Consider the following 19,921-nt stretch of genomic DNA (forward strand, 5'->3'; position numbering starts at 1 on the left):
TCAGGCCACCACAATTAAGTGTATATTATAATAAAGCGAGTCACAAGGACTTCTTGGTTTCCTAGTGCATATAAAAGTTATGTTTACACTATACTGTAGTCTATTAAGTGTGCCATAGCAGTGTGTCTAAAAAGCAATGTAGATAACTTAATTAAAAATACTTTATTGCGAAAGCATGCTAACCATTATCTAAGCCTTCAGCGAGTCATCACCTTTTCGCTGGTGGTTGCCAAAAACATTCAATTTGCACAAAATGCAGTCTCCATGAAGTGCAGTAAAATGAGGCATGCCGTACTCACATCGGATGGCCTGGCTGTGCTCTGAGCTCTGTGTCTGAGTCTCACCGTTTGCAAAGTGAGCAGGTGGAGGCTGGCTTTCTAGGGTCCGTTCCAACTCTGCTATTTTATGTTATCCTTGATGGGTTTCTCTATGAGATGAGCATTCTTCAAAGAGGGACGCCATGCATCTTGAGATTTTTTGATGAGAATTTGTTTATACAATTCTACATTTGGAAAACCCCAAATTTTATCCCCCACCAAACTCCCTTTAGCAATAAAGAGGTTTTAGGAAGTTTGATACTTCGGTGTTATCACCGAAGAGTTTCTTTCAACAACTCACTATTCTGTATTGCTGACACCACATCTTTTTTACCATTTTGTCCTTCAAAAGAAAGGTGACTTTTGCAAAGCAACCCAGAAGGTGTGTTAGGAAAATAGATGTTATGTCCAGGACAGAACTTAACTGTGTCTGCTGCTTAAACATGTGAAAATAAGGCAGCTCATATGAATAGAGATATTCTGAAATGGATGTATAATTATGCCCAAGACCTAGACACACATTGGAGACGTGGGAAGGGGTGTCCCCAGTAGCAGGAGTGTGTCAGCAGCCAGGCTGGGAGGTACTGGGGGGACCTGGGCCAGGCTCCGCCCCGCTGCCGGACACTCAGCGTCAGTTGTCCCAGGAAAGACCTGAAGGAGCTGCTGACATTTCTCTTATAAGAAGCAATGGACCTTTTGTTTCCTTCTGCCTGCTTATTTGACCTTATTCAGTTTTGAAAGAAGGAAAGAAAGAATGAAACTAATAGCGTGGGGTCAGGGTAGGCAGAAGGAGCAGAAAAGGAGGGGTCCATGCTGGGGGGCCCAGAGGCAAGATTGTCACCCAGATGTTACTGTTTTGTTTGCTTGCCCTAGTCTTATTTGTTCTTGCTTCTCATTTCACATTCTTGCCCTGATGTAATAAGTCTCTGTCTTTCCAGCTATCATCCCCGTATTGACAAGCAAATGTCACCCATGTTTGATTGACATCCATTGCTCCTGAATGCAAAAGTATGATTTACGAATCAATGCCACTTGTTTATTTCAAGCCATTCTTGAGTGTCTTTTGTATGTGCTGGTAGGATAACTTGCCTAATATCTACTCTGCAGGCTTTCCGTTAATATTATAAATCCAGGCTGTTCCTTCGCCCGCTCTCCCACAGTAAATGGGGCTCTTCTTTCTTATATTTTTCTGTTTTGCCCATCCCCCCCCCCCATGTACAGGCAGGAAATGTGCTAGGAGCTTATAAGACCCTTTCCATAGCTTAGGAAAAGATCTTCCCCAGCACTTGGTAAATGCTGCTTACTTTATCTTAAGACTTTTGAAGGCATTTTGACAAGTGATGATATCTTATACATGTAGCACCCTTAAGTAAATTCAGCTTCAGTTCCGACGGCTGTATCTCCTGAAAGGTTGCTAGAATTGTAAACCCGTAAGTGGAGTATATCTGTATACACTCACCATTTGCAACAGTTGTAAAAAGAACCAACCCCTCCCCTTTTTATGTGGTGGGCATGTTCATTTAAAATCATTGAGAAATGTCCTTTGGCTTTTCAACACACTTTACTGTTCTCTGGGTAACATCTTATTTCATTTTAGAAGGGTGGTGAGGAAAACCGTAAGGTTACACACACACACACACACACACACACACACACACACACACCCTACCATCTGGAAAATTCTAAAGGGCCCTCGTTATGTTAAAATGGCATTTTGAAAAAACACCTGAAGCGCTGATTGTGGGTGAGCTTGTAGAGAAATACTGTCAACCAAGCCATCCTCCTTTCAACCTTCTCCACCCTCCAACTGGGGCTGCTGACAGTGGTGACACAGGGGGCTTAGGTGTGACCCTTGAGTTCTGAAGGCTATTGCACATCTGTCTCCCGCCCCTCAGGTCTGTCCAGCGAGAGCCCTGCCATCATCTGGCTTCAGCAAGGGAATATACAGGATCTCACTGTTCATCCATGTGCAGAAGGGTGAGGGGAGAGGGAAAAAAAAAAAATCCCACATTGTCAGAGTAATGCCAAACTCTCCCTGAGTGGGATGAGCAGAGCAGATGCTGCAATGAGATGCCAAAGCGGCTCCCCTTCCTCTGTGCCTTGGGTGCCTATAAATTGCTCCGGCGCGCGTTTTCAGCCTCCTCTTCTGCTGGCAGGTGGTACCCAGGCTGAATTCTACGTTCAGTCTCTCTCTCCCTCGGCTCCCGGCCGTGAGGCGCTCACCGCTGCTGCTCTTTAGCTTCTCTTTAGCTCCTCCGCTCCAGCCCCGAGCCTCGCCGAGCGACCGTGCCCGCCCCACCGCGCACAGCGGGAGCGGCTGGCCCCAGCTCGCGCGCCCCGCGCGAGTCTTTGGCGGTGCGCGTCTACTAGAGTTGCGGTGGTTGCAAAGGAGGAAGGAAAAAGGCAGAGGAAGGGTGAACACAGCAAGCGAAAGAAGAGAAGAAGGAGGCAGAAAAAGGCAACTTCAGAGGGAAAGTTGGTGCGAACTGGCGCAGTCTGCAAAAACGGAAAAGTCGATCGCAGTCAGTGGCATAAAAGTGTGAGCGGGCCCTGGCGAGCGGGAGAGGCAGCGGCTGGCTTTGCCCTCCTAGCGGCGGGTGGCCTCCCGGAGTGTCGGCAGCCACAGGTGCGAAGGGGCTCGGAAGAGGCGAGAGGGCGCACTGCGCACCCCTCCCCCAGCCCCCACCCCCAGCTCGGGACTTCAGCTCAAGTCACTAGGCGTCCGAGCTCCCTCCCCAGCCGCAGCCTCAGCGGGGGGAGCGGGAGCAGCCTAGGAGCGGCCGACGCCCGCCCGCCCAGGGGAGTTGGGGTTCGCAGGGGCTTATTTTCGGCTCTGAAGAGGTCCCCGCCCAACCTTCAAAATTTTGTCCAAAAGCAGACAGGAGGATCGCCCCGCGCTGAGCCGGCTGGTGGGCAGCAGGAGGCGCCTGATCGCCGCCGGGGCGCTGGGGGTGGTGATGGTGCTGCTGCTGGTCATCCTCATCCCGGTGCTGGTGAGCTCGGCCGGCACGTCGGCGCACTACGAGATGCTGGGCACCTGCCGCATGGTCTGCGACCCCTACGGGGGCACCAAGGCACCCAGCACAGCCGCCACGCCCGACCGCGGCCTCATGCAGTCCCTGCCCACCTTCATCCAGGGCCCCAAAGGCGAGGCCGGCAGGCCCGGGAAAGCGGGCCCGCGTGGCCCCCCGGGTGAGCCTGGGCCACCGGGCCCCGTGGGCCCGCCGGGCGAGAAGGGCGAGCCTGGCCGCCAAGGCCTGCCGGGTCCGCCCGGGGCGCCCGGCCTGAACGCGGCCGGGGCCATCAGCGCGGCCACCTACAGCACGGTGCCCAAGATCGCCTTCTACGCTGGCCTCAAGCGGCAGCATGAAGGCTACGAGGTGCTCAAGTTCGACGACGTGGTCACCAACCTCGGTAACCACTACGATCCCACCACGGGCAAGTTCACCTGCTCTATCCCGGGCATCTACTTCTTCACCTACCACGTCCTGATGCGCGGTGGGGACGGCACCAGCATGTGGGCTGATCTCTGCAAGAACAACCAGGTGAGTGCAGACAGACAGCGGGAGGGAGGGCGGGGAAGGAGCGCTGGAAGGTGCGGGCGAGAGGGAGGAGACCCCGGAAATGGGGTGGGAGTCTGCGGAGAAAGGGCACTTCAGCGGGGGCTCTCCGGAGCAATGCGAGAGAGTACACTATTCCACTCTGGGGATTCGGGGGTCGTAAGCCAAAGGGGGCTGGCTCCCAGCGGCCCCGAGAGGGCGGTTCCGAGCCTAGGACCTGCGCTCGGTGCTTACGCATGTGAGTGTGACCCCCGAGGGGCGGGAAGCCGAGAGCTCGGTTCCCGGAACAGCTTGTGTACCGGGAAGTCCGAGAGCAGCAGTAAGCGACCCGGCTGTGGGGTTCTCAGCACCATAGCATTGTTGCTCGCAGGCTCTGGCGGGAATGGGAGGATTGGGGGAGTCCAGCATCAGCGTCCCAGGGCGACAAACCCGAGCTCGGGGAGGTTGGGGCGGGGCGGGGGAAGACAAGGGCCCAAGGGAGAAAGGAGTGTCCCAAAGGAGCAAGTTCCAGCGGGACCTTGGGACCTGCGTCCCAGACCGGGAAACTCTCGTATAGTCGAACTCAACACACAGACTCCGGTTTAGTTTTCAGCCTGGGAGAGGAAGGGGGGAGAGGTAATGAGTGCTGATAATGGAAGGAAAAGTTGAGGTTCATGAGTTAACACTGTAAAACAGACTCCCAAACACAGAACCCAAACCCCGCTTTCTGGAGTTGGTGCTAGGACGCACAGGCGTGTGGAAAGGAGGGCAGGAGCCCAGTCCAGCCTCGGGGCACGGGCCTCACAGCCAGAAAGCCCTGGAGCGCCGGCGTGGTGGTCCTTCCAACCCTAGCTCTCTAGTTCACAGAAGCAGCCTTCACGGCCTTGACTATGAAATAGCCTCAGATTAGCCCTGGGCCAGGAAGACTTGCTGTTCTCCTGAGCTCGTTGGCGCTGCCACAAGAGCCACATGGCTGCAATTTTATACTGGGCCAACTTTCCAGTTTGCTGGAGAAATTTGCAATCTTTGCAAATTCAAAGTGTGTCTTATCTTTTAGTCACAAGAGGAAAATATCTGTAACTGCCTGAAAGTGCAATCAGACCCTCTGTACAGACAGAATCGGTGGACGCTGAGGGTGAGGCCTTGCAGCCTGCAGTCTGGACTGAGTTCTTGGACTGTAACTTGGTTTATTGGGTGACAGTGAATGGTCTGCGACCCTGCCATGGCCAGCTCTGATTTAACAAAGTCTGTGTGACTTGGTCACTCGCCTCCTAAATTCAGACCTTTTTAGCCATAACTCAGGTTTCTATGAAGCAGCATTGAAGCTGGATTTCTTCAAGAAACCTAATTCAGGGTCAGAATTGTTCCGAAATGAAAGAAAAATATCCTAAATGTATAGGAGAAAGGACAAAAAAATGCCATCCCTCCCCTTTCCTACCACCCCTCACCTCTAAAGGAATTTAGAAATAAATTGCTTAAGGAACCGTCAGTACTCTATAGAACAAAAGGAGAAATAATGTCCACCAGGAGGCACTGAAAGGGCTGTTTATGATAGTTATTATGCACAAAAATAATAGTAAGATAAATAAAAATTATCTGCAGAGCAATAGGTAAATGGCTAAAAAGGGGCATGACTCACCTACCAATATGGAGCTATTGTGTCACCCTTGCAAAAGGGTTTGTGAACAGCTCCTTGGTGGCGGGCAGAGTCACCCATTTATTTACAAATTGGCTATCTTCTGACTCAAAGGTTAAGCCTGGAAATTACTATCATGCTACAGAGATTGTTTTTAGAGGTATTCATTGAAATGGAATAAAATTCAAGTTTAATCGGCCAATGTATAAAAGTGCTCACATCTTTAAATATGTGGAAATTGCAATTGCATGAGAAACCAGGGACCTATACATTTAAATTACTTTAAATGTTGATCTCTAGACTGCCGAGCCCAGGTATGTTACACTGATTCCAAGAAAACCATTCCACATACGTATCCTCTGTGCATTTGGTTTTTAAATTATTTCATTGTTTGGAGTGTGGACTGCTGCTTTGTATCACCCTAGTGTATACATTCTTAAGGGTCAGGAAAAAAGAACAAGGCAAAACAGCTGACCTTACGTGTATGAGGCTTTTCATTGTCATTATTAACCTGCTACTCTACAAAGGTGTGCAACAAATAATTCAGAAAAATAAATATAGTAACAAACAATACATTTTTGAGTTCCGCATGGGGTATTTTGGAAAATGGTTACTACAATATTACTGTTAAGGGAGTTTTTCTCTAGAATAAAACTATTTTGCAAAGTCTGGTCTGCACACAGTTGTAGATGAGAAATCTTATATATCTTGATTAATATTGAATAAATATTTTACCTTGATTTTCAATTAGGCTCTTGTCTGATCACTTCTTAGAATGACAGTTTCCTGCTCTGAACTGACCTAATTTGTTTTCATAAAACAGAAACTCAGAGATCCATGTCAGTGTAATGTTCTGTGGATTAAGCAGATTAGAGAAACACAAAAATTGCACTAAAAATGCAGTTCACTGTAGGATAGAGAAATGCCTCTGGACCATTACCAGAAGAGAAACATTTTATTTATGCTTTGTGTTAATGCAGGATCACAGATGGAAACATCCAAGGCCAGTAAATTAACCTGATGCACCACTTAACCTTTTGTTTATGATTCCACAGAAGTACAATGAAAATGAAATTATGAGAACATCAGTAGCAATTAATTAAATTAGCAAATGTTACCATAAATATTGTCTCTAATGATAAACCCTCACTAATATGATAATGCTAAAGCTACCCAACCTATTATATTCTCACAAATATGTGCACTTCTCATATTCCCAATGAAACCATCAACCTAAATTTAATGTTATTATTTGTTGAGAGCCCATGACAGTGCATATTAAAGGTAAAAATTGGACTCAAATAGCTTTACATAGAAACAGAAAATATTTTTAATATTTTTCTATATTTTTAGCAGAAAACTTGAATAAAAATATTGCTATTTGAATACAATCATTATGATATTACTGTAACCAGCCACTATGATAAAAATTTAAACAGGCTCAAGATTAAAACTGTGAAATCATTAAAGGCCAATTTTTGCTTTAACAACTTATTAGTTACGGCACCAGTGAACAAGTGGTATATTGGGAACAGTGAATAGTTTGTGGGTTGATAATTCATTTATTAGTGAGATTAATAAAATGTCAAATTAATTATCTTTTTAGGGGCCATGAAACATGCACTAAAGATCAAGCAGAATCTAAATACTTAACTTATAATATTGAAAAGATATTAGAGTACATTTATATAGAAATGGATATAGTGAACCAGGGAAAGGATGCATCATATTCCCAGGGAAAATGCTAAAATAAGAGTACATTTAGGAACCTGAAAATAGCCTCCAGGGCGGATGCATTACCTTCCTCAATAGTTTGATGGCTTAAAGGAGAAATTGTTGGAAGTCACTGAGCGAGAGACCAGAGCTTGAAGTTTTAAGTGCCATTACACCTTCAGAGTATGATCAGGTGAGCAGGAATATTAAGATCACACAAAGTACACTTGAATATGGCAGTTATCTAATTGGGAAAGTCTTATGGTACCATACAGGTTAGAATCTTAGAGATTCACTTTCATTAAAAAGCAATCACACTGGCTTTTTTTCACAAAGGAAGCAAAACTGTAAGGGTAGCTTCCAGGCTGTGAGATTACACTTTTTTGTGTGGTTATCCATACTGAATAAAAATGGTAATAATTACATGGGTTTGTGGTTATACCCTAAAAAAATAAAAACTGCATTTCAGTATTTTTAAGATGAGTGTTGCTGAATCAAGTAATTTTAATGAGTCCTGGTTCCCAAATGCCTTCATATAGAAAAGTCTTAAAGCACAATACCCATAGAACACATAGTAAATGCCTAAAGTAAATAAAATATGTCTGGTTACAAATAAGAGCTGAGAAGTATATTATGGATTGGTAATTAATTAATATACTATTAATATGGCTAATTACTATTTTGTATTTTACTTTTTCTCACACATTAAAAGTCCACACATAAAAAAGGTCAGGTCATAATAGCACTATCTTCTTTGTAGATATTTTTTTCCCTGGGAATTAATGGCAAGATGAAATTAATAAATCAAAGCACTAAACTCCTACAAACTTATGATTAATTCCTAGGAAATATTATGACATTAAGTTGTATTATAACTTAATGGTCGAAACAGATCACCTCACTAAATTGGTGTATACATTTCAGTCAGTGCTTCTGAGCATAATTGCATGGTATGTTGCTATTAGTATATTAGTGTCAGTTAGCAAGGTGTTAAAGAATAATAAATCCTGCAAGCCCTTTTCTCCTTTTGCTATATGATATTCAGAAAGGAAATTTTAAAATACTACTTAAATTATTTTACAAGTTCAGCAGTGTCAAAGAGCCTTCTCCTTTTTTTTAACATTTCAGCATTAATGTGAGAATATATCACATGAAAATTTAATTTGAAAACCTATCATTTACATTTTGAAAGACATGCATGGAAATTCTTGACTTATGTCTCATCTCCCTCATTTTACCAAGTGATAAAATCTGGCATATTGTACCCCAAGTCATGCATTATTACATAGTGCAGGTTTACAAAACCACTAAATCACTTGCTATGTTTTTCAGGGAAATATCATTATACTGGAATAGAAACAAGCCACAAAGTAGATGCTTTACTGAAATAAAACAAATATAACTCTGCCTATTGAAAAATTTTTTTCCAAGGCAGAATCGAAATCTAGCTAAATGGACATGAAGCCTAATTTGAGTTTAGGATGTGACAGAATGTCCACGTTACTTGACATGATAGGCAATTTGACTGTTTGCAAATGTCTGTCAACTCACTAATGAGATCACAGAGTGGATTTGTAAGCAAGCTCCATCTTCAAAGCAAGCCACACATATAATGAGATCATTCCAAAATTCTAGCAATTTGAAAGACTTCAAATCATAGAAATTTAGTTCCTTCTATAATTTAGATATGTTGTAATTAAATGACTTATTTGCATGCATCACAATTAAGTGATCAAAAGGTACAACTAGAAAAAAAATCCTGAAAAGTTGGGTGATACAGCCACCGATGTCTGTATGAGTTAAACTTCTGGTAAAGGGGACTTGACTTAAATTTTGAAAGTCCCGGATCAAATGACTTTCTTCCTTTTCCCCTCCCCTGTATAGTTGAGTTAGAGTAGTATTTTTCTGAGTTGCACCTACTGTGTACTTCAGCGTTCTAATAATTGTGAGGACCAGCTGAAGTTTGGACTGAATTCCTGTGTTCATCAACACCTGTTTACAATATTACTATTTGGATAAATTAAAGTGCAAAATGTTACTATATTATTTCAATTTCTAGAAGTGATTGGGCACAGAGATTCCAAGACTTAGAAAATGTAGTGATTTAGGAAGAGAATAAATTGGCATGCACTTTTCATAACATATAATAAGGAAAGACTGCTGGAATGACTCTCACAAAAGCAGTTTTCTCCTTTTCATTCCTCCTTTCCAATAACATGGTTGAAACAACTGCAAAATATCCTCATAAAGGTCCACGGCCAAGACGGACATTTCCGTGTCAGTTCTGTGCTACGGAAGCACATCGGCTTGTGATGCTGTGTAAATGGCCTAAAAGAAAACTTGAAGATTCTCTTTGCCAAATTCTAACTCTTGTATGTTTCCCATAGGTGCGTGCTAGTGCGATCGCCCAGGATGCGGACCAGAATTACGACTATGCCAGTAACAGTGTGGTCCTTCATTTGGAGCCAGGAGATGAAGTCTACATCAAATTAGATGGTGGAAAAGCCCACGGAGGAAACAACAACAAATACAGCACATTTTCTGGATTTATCATTTACGCTGACTGATAATGTAGAAACTGAGCTTACTGTTCTGAGTCTGGACACTGGATTCGTACGGCTAACATCATTGAATCAAGGATCCCAGGGGAATGCCAGTTGCGGGGCCCCTCCGATGTGTATATGTGGGGGATTCAAATGCTACCTGACTCACATCTGTAGTCTCAGAAACATTATGTAAAAAAAATATTAAAAGCAAGATAAGCAGATGTGTGATCCACTACCGCCAAAGCAAATACTCCTTATTGTTAGTGTCCATGTGAATGAAGTCCTATATAGATAACAAATTTTTATAGAAAAATCTAAGACACGAATTATTTCTTCAATCTCTATGATACTTTGGTGTGCCGTGACCCTGCTGCTCTTACCCATGTCAGCTTTGGTTCTTGTGAGTGTACCTGCTTATTATGATACTCGGAGTCCATTCATAGTGTGGGGAGGAATGATTTTACCCTGCAGGAGAAGGTCTAATTGAAACAATGCTGCTTGTCCCCAAAGAAATTGTTTGCCTTGTACTCTTGTGAACTTTAGAGCTAGACCTGGGAATGATTCAACTTCAAGCCTTAACCTGGAATTTTCTGGATTTGAGCGAATTCCCAAGCCTATGGTCATTTTCCCATTTCTTTTCTTATGAATTTTCTTTTCTCTTTTCTGGTGATAGTCTTTAAAAATAGAGGTTGAAATTGTATCATAGGTTTACCCTCTAAGTGTGAAAATGTGTACTATGTATGGTATTAGAAAATCCCTTAAGTGTCCATTTTGTCAATAGAATGTGTTTAGATTTACTTGGAAAGTCAGAGAAATGTATTCTTTGGTGTTAAAACAGACTGAGGCTTTTGCCTTCTTTGGAACAAAAGATTATTCATAACCCAACACATAAAGCTTTAATTTGAGCTACTGCATGCATCACCAAGGGGACGCAAAGTAAGGCCTTCCAATAGTTAATGTAAGTCGTGGCCTGAGGTTATTTCAAAATGAACAATTTCACATATAACCAGTATGACAACAAAGTGTATATATTTTATAGAAATACCTGCCACATATGTGTGTGTGTGTACACACACACACACACACACACACATAGAGAGAGAGATGAATATATATATATATGGCCTCAGACCAGACCTATATATAGGCACAGTGGCTGATATGGCCTCAAATTATTAATTTAAAAAATATATATGTGTATGCATACACACACACACACACATAAATTATCTGATTTATTTTGGATTGAAATATATTTTGGATGACAAAAATATATGGAATAGCAAAATAATTTAAATGACTTCTCTTTTAAGAGTTATCCAGACAATTGAATTGTATTAGGTCCTATCCATCACATGTCTGTAAATTAAGCCTAGGGCTGCTCTATTATCCTCTGCCAATCAATACTTCTCACTGCGTTCTGTGGCAGACTGTTAGCACTAGGATTGCTGAAACAAAGTGGCTCTCCTTTGTAGTGTTTATGAATTATATGCATTTGAATTATCAATTTTTCTTTTTTCCTCAGGTGGATTGAAGCTGACAGTAAAGTAGGTTTTGAGAATAGTGCAAATCCTTTCTATTTGAAATATACTGCCAAAAGCCATCTCTTTAAAACTAAGAAAAAGATTAACAATGCATATTGATAGATCCTAACTATCAGACAACTTCCACTATTACAAGGAAAAATCTGTTCCCCTCTCAGCTGCCTTTGAAGACTCTTTGACAAGTAGATTTCAAAACCAGAGGTTCAAAAATCTGCTTGTTTTCCTAGTGAAGGATATTTGCATTTTTTTCATTTAAAGAATTAGTTTGTTCTCCTGGCTCTTTCCTCTTGGGTACTTTCTGTTCTTACACACAGAAAACTTGATCATCTTTGATCCACAGAAATATCTTTCATTTAGCAAACCTCACCTTTCCCAAAGAGTTACATGGTGTTCCCGTCTGAAGGTGCAGTTTGCTTGGTTTAAATGCCTTAGTCTGGGTAACTGTCACGGTTATAGGATTACAAATACTCAGCCCATTCTTCAAGAATAAGGACTAATTCCATCTCTGACTTTCGTAATATATAAGATAACTCATAAAAGAGTTGCAATGGATTTTATTTCAATTTAACAATATATACTTATTAAAGAGGAATTGGCAACAGGGTTTGGAGAATTCTTTTTCTTCTTATTTTTTTTAGGTAACAGCATACTGAGGATTCAACAAAAAGATTAATTTATAAACAGCACTGCATATCAACTAAGAGTTTTAACTAAGAGTTTTTTTAAAAGGCTTTATTTACATAAATCATCAGGGCTGGGAACCTTTTAGAGAGTAGGCTTTAGAATCAGACTGTCATTTCTAGTAGATCTGACCTTTTCTTCAGGTAAATAAGCATTATTTTCTCTATTTAGGCCCAAGGAAAAACAAAGAAAAGGTAAAGGAAGTAAAGGGAATACATATATATGTATATATATATGGCAAACATTTTTTTGCATTATACATTATTAATTAAATTGTGGCCTTTGTTATTCTAAATGTAATGATTCATTAAACTATATTATGTAATATATTCTGACTTTCATGATTGAATTTTTATAATTCAGCATTACGGTATGTGTTCATGCCCCCTTATACAAATTTTTCAAAACACAACAAAATTTATAGCAAAAATGGATGCCAGAAAGCCGCAGGCAACACAATTGATTTATTATAAGTATATATAGATAGGTAGACAGCACATAATTAACCTTCCACAATATTTTTACCATTGTAAGTTGGTAATTGTCTTACAGTATCCATTGGGGGAAAAAAAATCTTAAAATTCATCTTCCCTTGCTGAAGAAGGTTTTTTAAAGTGCCATATTATTCATTAAGCATTAATTAAAGAACAGCAGGATAATTAGCTGGATCATCAATATCACAAGAAGCATTGGATTGCTCCAGAAGGGGGTAATTTAACTAAAAACACTTAAAATTCTCAAATAGGACGGCTGATAAATTAAGAAAACAAAACAAAACTTCACTGAAGGGATTTAAACTGTAAATCATTGTTTGAAAGTTGGTACTTCTGTATTTATTTTGTTAAAGCGAAGCAATAGGGCTCCATGACGCACGATGACTCCCTAAAGGTGCAGATGTAAGAGGCAGTTTCTGAGAAGGCAAAATGCTTCTAATTCTTACAAAAAGGAAATGATCCGTCATTACTACTATGTAGCTCTGGTTAATTAACATCTCACAGCGGGTTTGAAAAATCACTGAATGTTCTCTGTGAGCTTTATATTCAAGGTGTGAATTTATAACCATCCTATTTGAAAGTTAGCCATTGCTGAGGGTTGTTTATCAGTATCTTATCAAGTGCATTCGTAGTTATACCTCTAAGCAACATTTTGGGAACAACGTTGGTGAGTATGTGAGAATAGCCGTGCCCTCCATATTTCATCAGCCGGTGCTTTGTGTGTATGTCATGTGCCATCAGAATTCGATCTCCATAGCCCTCATCCACCAGGAGACGTACCCTGTGAAAAAATGTTAACTCATTTTATGGCATCTGTCTTGCATTTGAAGCACATTTTCAGGGTGCTTTAAACTTTTTACCTAAAACCTCTTTTGCTTGTCATAGAGATCCCACCCTCCACTGTGGCATGTATACTGGGAGACCCTTAATAAACACTGCGTGGTGATAATAAAGATACTGCTGCGCTTTGGTGGGAACATGACCCTTATTCTATGAACGCTGAAAATTTTAGCCTGTGGTATTTATGACGATGCCTGGCAGTACTGCGTGAAAGAGCCCCAAACAGGAGATGCCCATTTGAATGAATGGCCACTTTAGCATTTTACGAAATAACTCGGTTCTGCGTTAGTAGCTGGTTCTTTACTCTCAAAATGCTTCTCTTAGTGGGCCTGCTTTTCAGATCTCAGTCTTCTTTTTTTCTAGCAGATAACATCAATGTCTATTTGTTATTAAAGTAGGGAAACAAAAGGCATCTACATACGAATAAAATATTCTGAGAGTAGAATGGGCTAGTTTGGAAGTGAAGGGCGTATGACATAGCTCGATAGTTGTTTTGAGGAGGTCAGCAATGGTATGTCTGTATTCTGAGCATTTGTCCGTTTGAAGTCTATGTGAATTTTGACTTAGTCTTGGAGCACTGGGTTAAGTGGACCCATAAAATTTACTCTACTTTCTTTCCATTTCAACAAGATTGGTATAAATAATAAGCTGTTCCTTTAAATTTATAGTCAGTTGACTAAAGGAGGGCTTCCTGGCTATTGTCTAAATATCTCATCCTCTGTGCTTTGTTAAATGCCATAATCTACAGTGAGTCACCTCCTGACAGCCACCATCTGTGTGTGTCTGGACTCTGGGCAGTGTCTGCAGTGACTTTCATAGGTCTCAGATGACAGGAGATGCAACCTGGAGATAGTGCCTCTTTTCTGGCATTTGCTGTATCGTTTCATCAGTCTCTAGATTCCCAAATGCATCTAGGTTTTATTTTTGTTTCAATAACATTTCTTGGCCTCCTACTGCAGCGATTTCCAACCCTTGTGCCACAGCACACTGGTGCAAGAATTTTTAAAACCTGACTATTCAGTCAGTCACTGACCTCTTTTCCCTGAGATCAGCGGTCCCCACTCTTTTTGGCACCAGGGACTGGTTTCATGGGAATGGAGCTCAAGGGGTAATGTGACCGAAGGAGAGCAGGCCAAAGCTTTACTTGTTTGTCCATTGCTCACTGACTGATCCAGGTCTGTGGCGCAGGGGCTGGGGACCCCTGCCTTGGACTGTCAGATTTAAAAAAATGACAAGAGCCAACACAATAATAGCTGTGCGGTGTGAATGAATCAAAATTATACCTATTTATTGTCAGATCGGCAAAAAATATAATACATTTTTTGGTGTGCCACAGAATTTTAGTAATTATTTTCTGTGTGCCATGAGATGAAAAAGGTTGAAAATCACTGTTACAGTGCATGAGTCATATTTAATAATTACTGTAGTAAGCAAAACGCGGGACACTACAAGGAAAACTCAAGTACAAATCCCTGCCCTCTGAGAACATACATTTTAAAATAAATTAGCCCTGGCCAAGTAGCTCAGTTGGTTAGAGTGTCGTCCCAATATGCCAAGGTTGTGGGTTTGATCCCCAGTCAGGGCACATGTAAGAATTAACCAATGAATGCATAAATAAGAGGAACAACAAATCTTTCTCTCATTATTCCTTACTCTCTCTCTCTAAAATCAATAAAAATAAAAACAAAATTAATAAATAAATTACAATTGAAGAGTAGATCTTATGTTTGCAGGTAAAAGGGAGCCAACTTGGGCGTTTTGTTTAGAACTCTGTATTCCTGTCGTGCATACCCCATGCATGTCCTATTATAAGTACATGGAATGCTAATTGTGCCACCACAGTTCTTTGCCTCTTTAAAATTTGGGTAATGTTCAAAAGTTCTAAAGTTGCTTTTGGAAAAAACTCTAAGGGAATTATCTAAGAGAGTTATCAATTATTTATGAAGACGAGAAAGACTTGAGAGAAGTAATATACAATATTGAAACTTAATGTGACGAACCTTGATTCACAACTGAAAAGGAGTATCACATTCTGGAAATTTTAGGGTATACTTTCCCCCTAATATTTTCTGACCATTTCCCCAAGTTTTTGTTTCTTTTCTTTGAGAAAAATATAAGTGGTATTTCATTATTACAGAAGTATATCGTACAGATAAACAAATTCCTGTAAGAGGCCTTGTGCCCTACCTTGAGATGCAAACTGACTGAACTGTGAAGTAGAAAGGTAAGAACATAATGGATAAGACACATGTTTGAAAATGGCAACCCTTAGAACTCATTAAGTCAAGATTCTGGAGACTGTTTATTTCATGAGAAAGATAAAGTTATGGCACTAGAAACATAATTACATCCCATCAAGAAAACTGCCTGGTCACTGCTAAAATGAGATCGTCTCTCATACTGTGCATTGTATGGAAGAACAGTAGTTCTAGAGATGCTGCCAGAAGGAATGAACCACTACATGTGAGAAGACAAAAAATCACAGTAATTATAGAAATACAAATGAGTTAGTGTTTTGCAAACAAATATTAGAGAGAGACTACAAAGTGTGAAAAGGCAGAGATATAATAAGATTTGAGAAATGGAGCATAAGATTGAAAACAGGTGTTAGACACAGAATTTCTGGTGCTGAAAGCCAGAGGTAGGCAGAAGCGTGCTTCTCTGCCTTGCATTTCAGAGCTTAATGACTACTAGGGCTCAGAAGAGGACTGCAAATGAACGATGAAAATCAAGTGCCCAGGAGGTGGGGGGCAAATGTACTGGGGCACACACAATCCAGAAGTGCGTTCAGTAATTACTGTGGGCTGTGCTTGAGGCAGTGACCTAGTGTGTGGTTTTAATTTAAGGAAGATTGAGTATACACACATACACATATACACAGAGACACAAAAACACAAACACATGTGTATATGTAATTTTTATGTATGTTCATATATCTAGAATGGTCACATTTGGCACAATAAAAGCTGGCCAAATTAAGTCCCTGTCCTTGATTTAATAGCTGAGATTCAGGAGCTAAGAAGGCATACTGGGAGAGCTGGTGGTCATCCTTCCCCTTGTCTCCTTCATAGATTCCCTCTGCAGTTCTCCTGTTTCCTATTCCAGAAGGTCTAGGAAACTCATGGAAGGCAAAGGGGTGCTAAGATCCCCTTCACTGCCACAAGGGAAGCAGGTCCCAGGAGCTAACTTCCTATTTCCAAGATGAATTGTAAAATATGTGTTAACATTATTCATCAAGAAATCATGGTTTTGAGGTCATGAAAGATGATGAAGACCTACCATACCACCTCACTTTAAATTCCAGACAATATTCACCTCTGAGTATGGCGCAAACTAGTGGAACCCTAGGGACACCTGTTTGCCAGTACTGAATGGTGCTCCTGGGCCAGTAAGTTAAACGTGTAGAACAAAATAAAACTTCCCTTGATCCTGCCTTGTATTCTAGCTTTAGCCCTACACCCTTGCTTCCCTTTACTACTGAGCTTCTTGAAAGAATAACCTCTACATCCTCTCTCTTACTCACCTCCTTCTTATTCTTCAGGCTTTTTCTACCAAAACTGTACTTACTAATTGTGAGATGTGAACCTCCTGACTGAAATCCAATGGATGCTGTTCAGTCTTTATTTCAATTGCTACGTCATCTATAACACGCATTCAAGCCCTTCTGCTGTCAGCATACTTCTCCACCAACTTCTAAAATAACGCGCTTTCCTGATATTCTTATCTCTTTGAAAACTTCTCAACCTGTCCTTGAGTAACTGTTCCTGAGCCCGTCTCTTCAATGTGTGTTTGCCCAGGGTCCTGTCCTCATGCTCTTCTCTGGGCAATCTTATTCACCCCGCAATACCACGTACAAACCAATGATGTCTATATTTATGTCTCAGTTCTAATTTCTAGCCTGAGCTTCACACTCTATCCAAGATTCCCCCTGGATAGCAGCAGTTAGATATTCTTCAACAAATCGATCCTTCCAATCTGAAATCTACTTCTCCTCCCAGGCTCCCTACGTGTTGCCTTCAGTGTTCATGTCACCATGTAACCAAGATAAACCAGGTGGCCATTCATCTTTGACTCCCAAAATTTTCCAGCTGGTGGCACAGAATGACTTGCACTGTTATTTGCTTTCACTGCATATTAGACAATTTTGAAGAGTTAGAGTTTATATGATGTTTGATCTTTAGACATTATACAGCATTTAAGTTGCAGTCAACTCTTTAGCAAATACTTTTAATACAGCATTTCAAATATATATTTTATGAAGTTATTACTTGAGCATGTTCAACCTGGCAAAGAAACATCTTACTTCATGGAGAGATAAAAAGAGGAAAACATGATTTGTTCTCTTATTGTCATGATGGGCTGAGTGTTATTTATGTTTCTTGTCAGCTGCCCATCTGCACTGAACTTCTAAGGCTCTGCTAAACTTCTGCCTACTTAGGATGACTCATTCTCTTCTTGCAATAACATATAGAGATTTTTCTCCCTGAAACAGCATTGATATATTTTTCTCTGCAAGTCTCTAGTTCTGCCTGCTTTCTGTTTTCTGAATCTTTGCTAATACCCACCCAGAAATGAAAATCAAAAGGGGTGGTAAAAGGGAACACTATAAGTGATTTAATCATGTTTACCTTCTAATTCTTTTATTATCATCGGGCATGTCAATATCCGGGTTGAATTGGTAATGAAGGAGCTCAGTACCAAAGAGATCATATTCCAAGTAACAGCCAAGTTGAGCAAACTCCAGTAGCTCCTTCTTATCAAGTATAGTCCTAGAGAAAATAAGACAGGCATATTGTTATTATCAAGCGCCTATTTCCCACATATATAAAGTAAAAGTCTTAAGCATATTATGTACTGGAACATAGATTAAGTAAAGTAACATGGCTTTTGAATTGGCTCTTATGATATGACTATAAAATAGTAAGTTCACTTTGTTACCAGAAATAAGAGAATTGACCCATCTAAAGGGGACTTTTCCCTTTTTAAAGTACTTGGAAACTACGGACATTTTAATTCCATTGCCAAAACTGAAAAACAATTTTGTAATTCTCCTACAGAATTGTCTTTAGAATAAGGTCCGTGTATGTTTGAAAGTCCTCAGTGGGAAAGCTGTGAACTGTGGAAACCGTCGAAGGCGACTTGGCATCAGGTGCTGTGCATTAGGTGAGTAACACAAACCTGGGTAAAACCTGAAACTAAGGTAAAATAATAGGATCGGTTTCTTATGAAGCTCATGACTTGGTTCTAAAATTAATTTCAAAGTTTATCTGGCCCTGGCTGGGTGTCTCAGTTGGCTGGAGCATTGTCCTGTACACCAAGAAGTTGTGGGTTTGATCCCTGGTCGGGGCACGTAAAGGAGGCAACTGATCTGCGTTTCCCTCTCGCATCAATGTTTCTCTCTCTCCTCCCCTTTCTTTCTCTCTAAAATCAATAAAAATATATCCTCGGGTGTGGATTAAAAAAGTGTATGTGAATATCTCTGCAACTTTTTAAAAAGGGGCAATACTATGGATATTTATGTTTTGGCGTGCTTATTTTTTCAATATAATTTATAATTTTATGCTGATTTTTGTGAACATCTTCTCATGCGATACATAGCTCAGTAAGAATACCACTGCTTTATGTTGCAAGACTATGCAAATGAATGGGAAAAGGGAGAAAAATGTACAGTAAACAGTACAGAGGAGTAGAGTCTGGAGCAAGAGTAGAGGATCTCAAGAAACTCCAATTTTAACAAGTAAAAAGGGGTGCATTAAGTTAGATCCCAAAATACCATGGTAGAAATTCAAACACATAGAGAAATGAAAGAAAGAAAGAAAGAAAGAAAGAAAGAAAGAAAGAAAGAAAGAAAGAAAGAAAGAAAGAAAAGAAAATACATTCTACTAAAAGACAATGAATATGGAAAAAGATGAGAGGGAAAATGAACCCCATTAGACATTGTGAAAGGTAATTAAGGACCTAGAAAAAGGATAATTGCTTGGGACCCAAGATTGGCCTGGAGAAGAGTTGGAATGTCAGACAATCATTGTATCATTAGGCTTTGATCTACTCTAATATATACTATTACTTTGGCAACTTCAGTATGTTAGGATTAAAGCACTATTATACGTCTATAAATCTCCTTGTACAAGGTCAGAAGTATTTTCAAAGCCTTTCTTCCTACCAAACCATAGGAGGACCAATTAAGCCTCAGTGTGTCACGGGAGCAGGAGGTTTCTGTGGCACTGAGACGCTTTCCGGGAGTTCACTATTGACTTTCACTCTAAGCAATCACATTGGAGCTGCCTCCTCTTTGTCTTATTCACCAGTTTAGCATAACTTAGAGTTCACAGTGTTGTTTTAGGCAGGGAGGCTAAAATAGCCTCCTTTCCTTTCATACTATAAAATGTGCATTAGCTCTGTGCTATTTTCTATTAATACTACTCCTTTTCCATCTTCTTACCATGGAGACCATCCTTTGCTTCCAAAATTACCGGGTTAAAAGAATATGTGTTTTGCTGTAGTAAACATATTCTGTTTTCCCCCAAAGAACCATGCTTAAAAACAAAGTATACACAATTAAAATAACGTAAGGAGAAGAGATAAGTTTAGTATTTTTCCTTTTGAGTCAG

The 19,921-nt window shown here is 40.8% G+C and overlaps 2 protein-coding genes across 2 annotated transcripts in view; one reads left to right on the forward strand and one right to left on the reverse strand.

Annotated features, from left to right (window-relative positions):
* Nucleotides 1-3,123: 3,123 nt before the first annotated feature.
* Nucleotides 3,124-10,845, forward strand: C1QL3 (complement C1q like 3). Its single transcript, XM_054590561.1, has 2 exons — nucleotides 3,124-3,862; nucleotides 9,593-10,845. Exons 1-2 carry the CDS (start codon nucleotides 3,275-3,277, stop codon nucleotides 9,770-9,772), a joined length of 768 nt encoding a protein of 255 aa, XP_054446536.1. The 5' UTR covers nucleotides 3,124-3,274; the 3' UTR covers nucleotides 9,773-10,845.
* Nucleotides 10,846-12,377: 1,532 nt separating this feature from the next.
* Nucleotides 12,378-19,921, reverse strand: part of PTER (phosphotriesterase related) — a 54,767-nt gene continuing 47,223 nt past the window's right edge. The window contains exons 4-5 of the mRNA XM_054593157.1: nucleotides 17,939-18,079; nucleotides 12,378-13,251 (exon numbers count right to left, since the gene is read on the reverse strand). Coding sequence (XP_054449132.1) covers nucleotides 13,041-13,251; nucleotides 17,939-18,079 — 352 coding nt within the window. The 3' untranslated portion in view covers nucleotides 12,378-13,040. The remainder of the gene's footprint in view (nucleotides 13,252-17,938; nucleotides 18,080-19,921) is intronic.

Source organism: Pteronotus mesoamericanus, unplaced genomic scaffold (assembly GCF_021234165.1).
Source record: "Pteronotus mesoamericanus isolate MK-2021 breed Mesoamerican mustached bat unplaced genomic scaffold, CSHL_Meso_final contig_130, whole genome shotgun sequence".
Lineage (NCBI taxonomy): Eukaryota > Metazoa > Chordata > Mammalia > Chiroptera > Mormoopidae > Pteronotus > Pteronotus mesoamericanus.

What these genes read in the sequence shown, in the direction of transcription:
- C1QL3 (XM_054590561.1), top strand. Translation starts at nt 3,275, where the DNA reads ATGGTGCTGCTGCTGGTCATCCTCATCCCGGTGCTGGTGAGCTCGGCC. An exon ending in ATCTCTGCAAGAACAACCAG is followed by an intron (nt 3,863 to 9,592) that starts GTGAGTGCAGAC and finishes TGTTTCCCATAG; the next exon opens with GTGCGTGCTAGTGCGATCGC.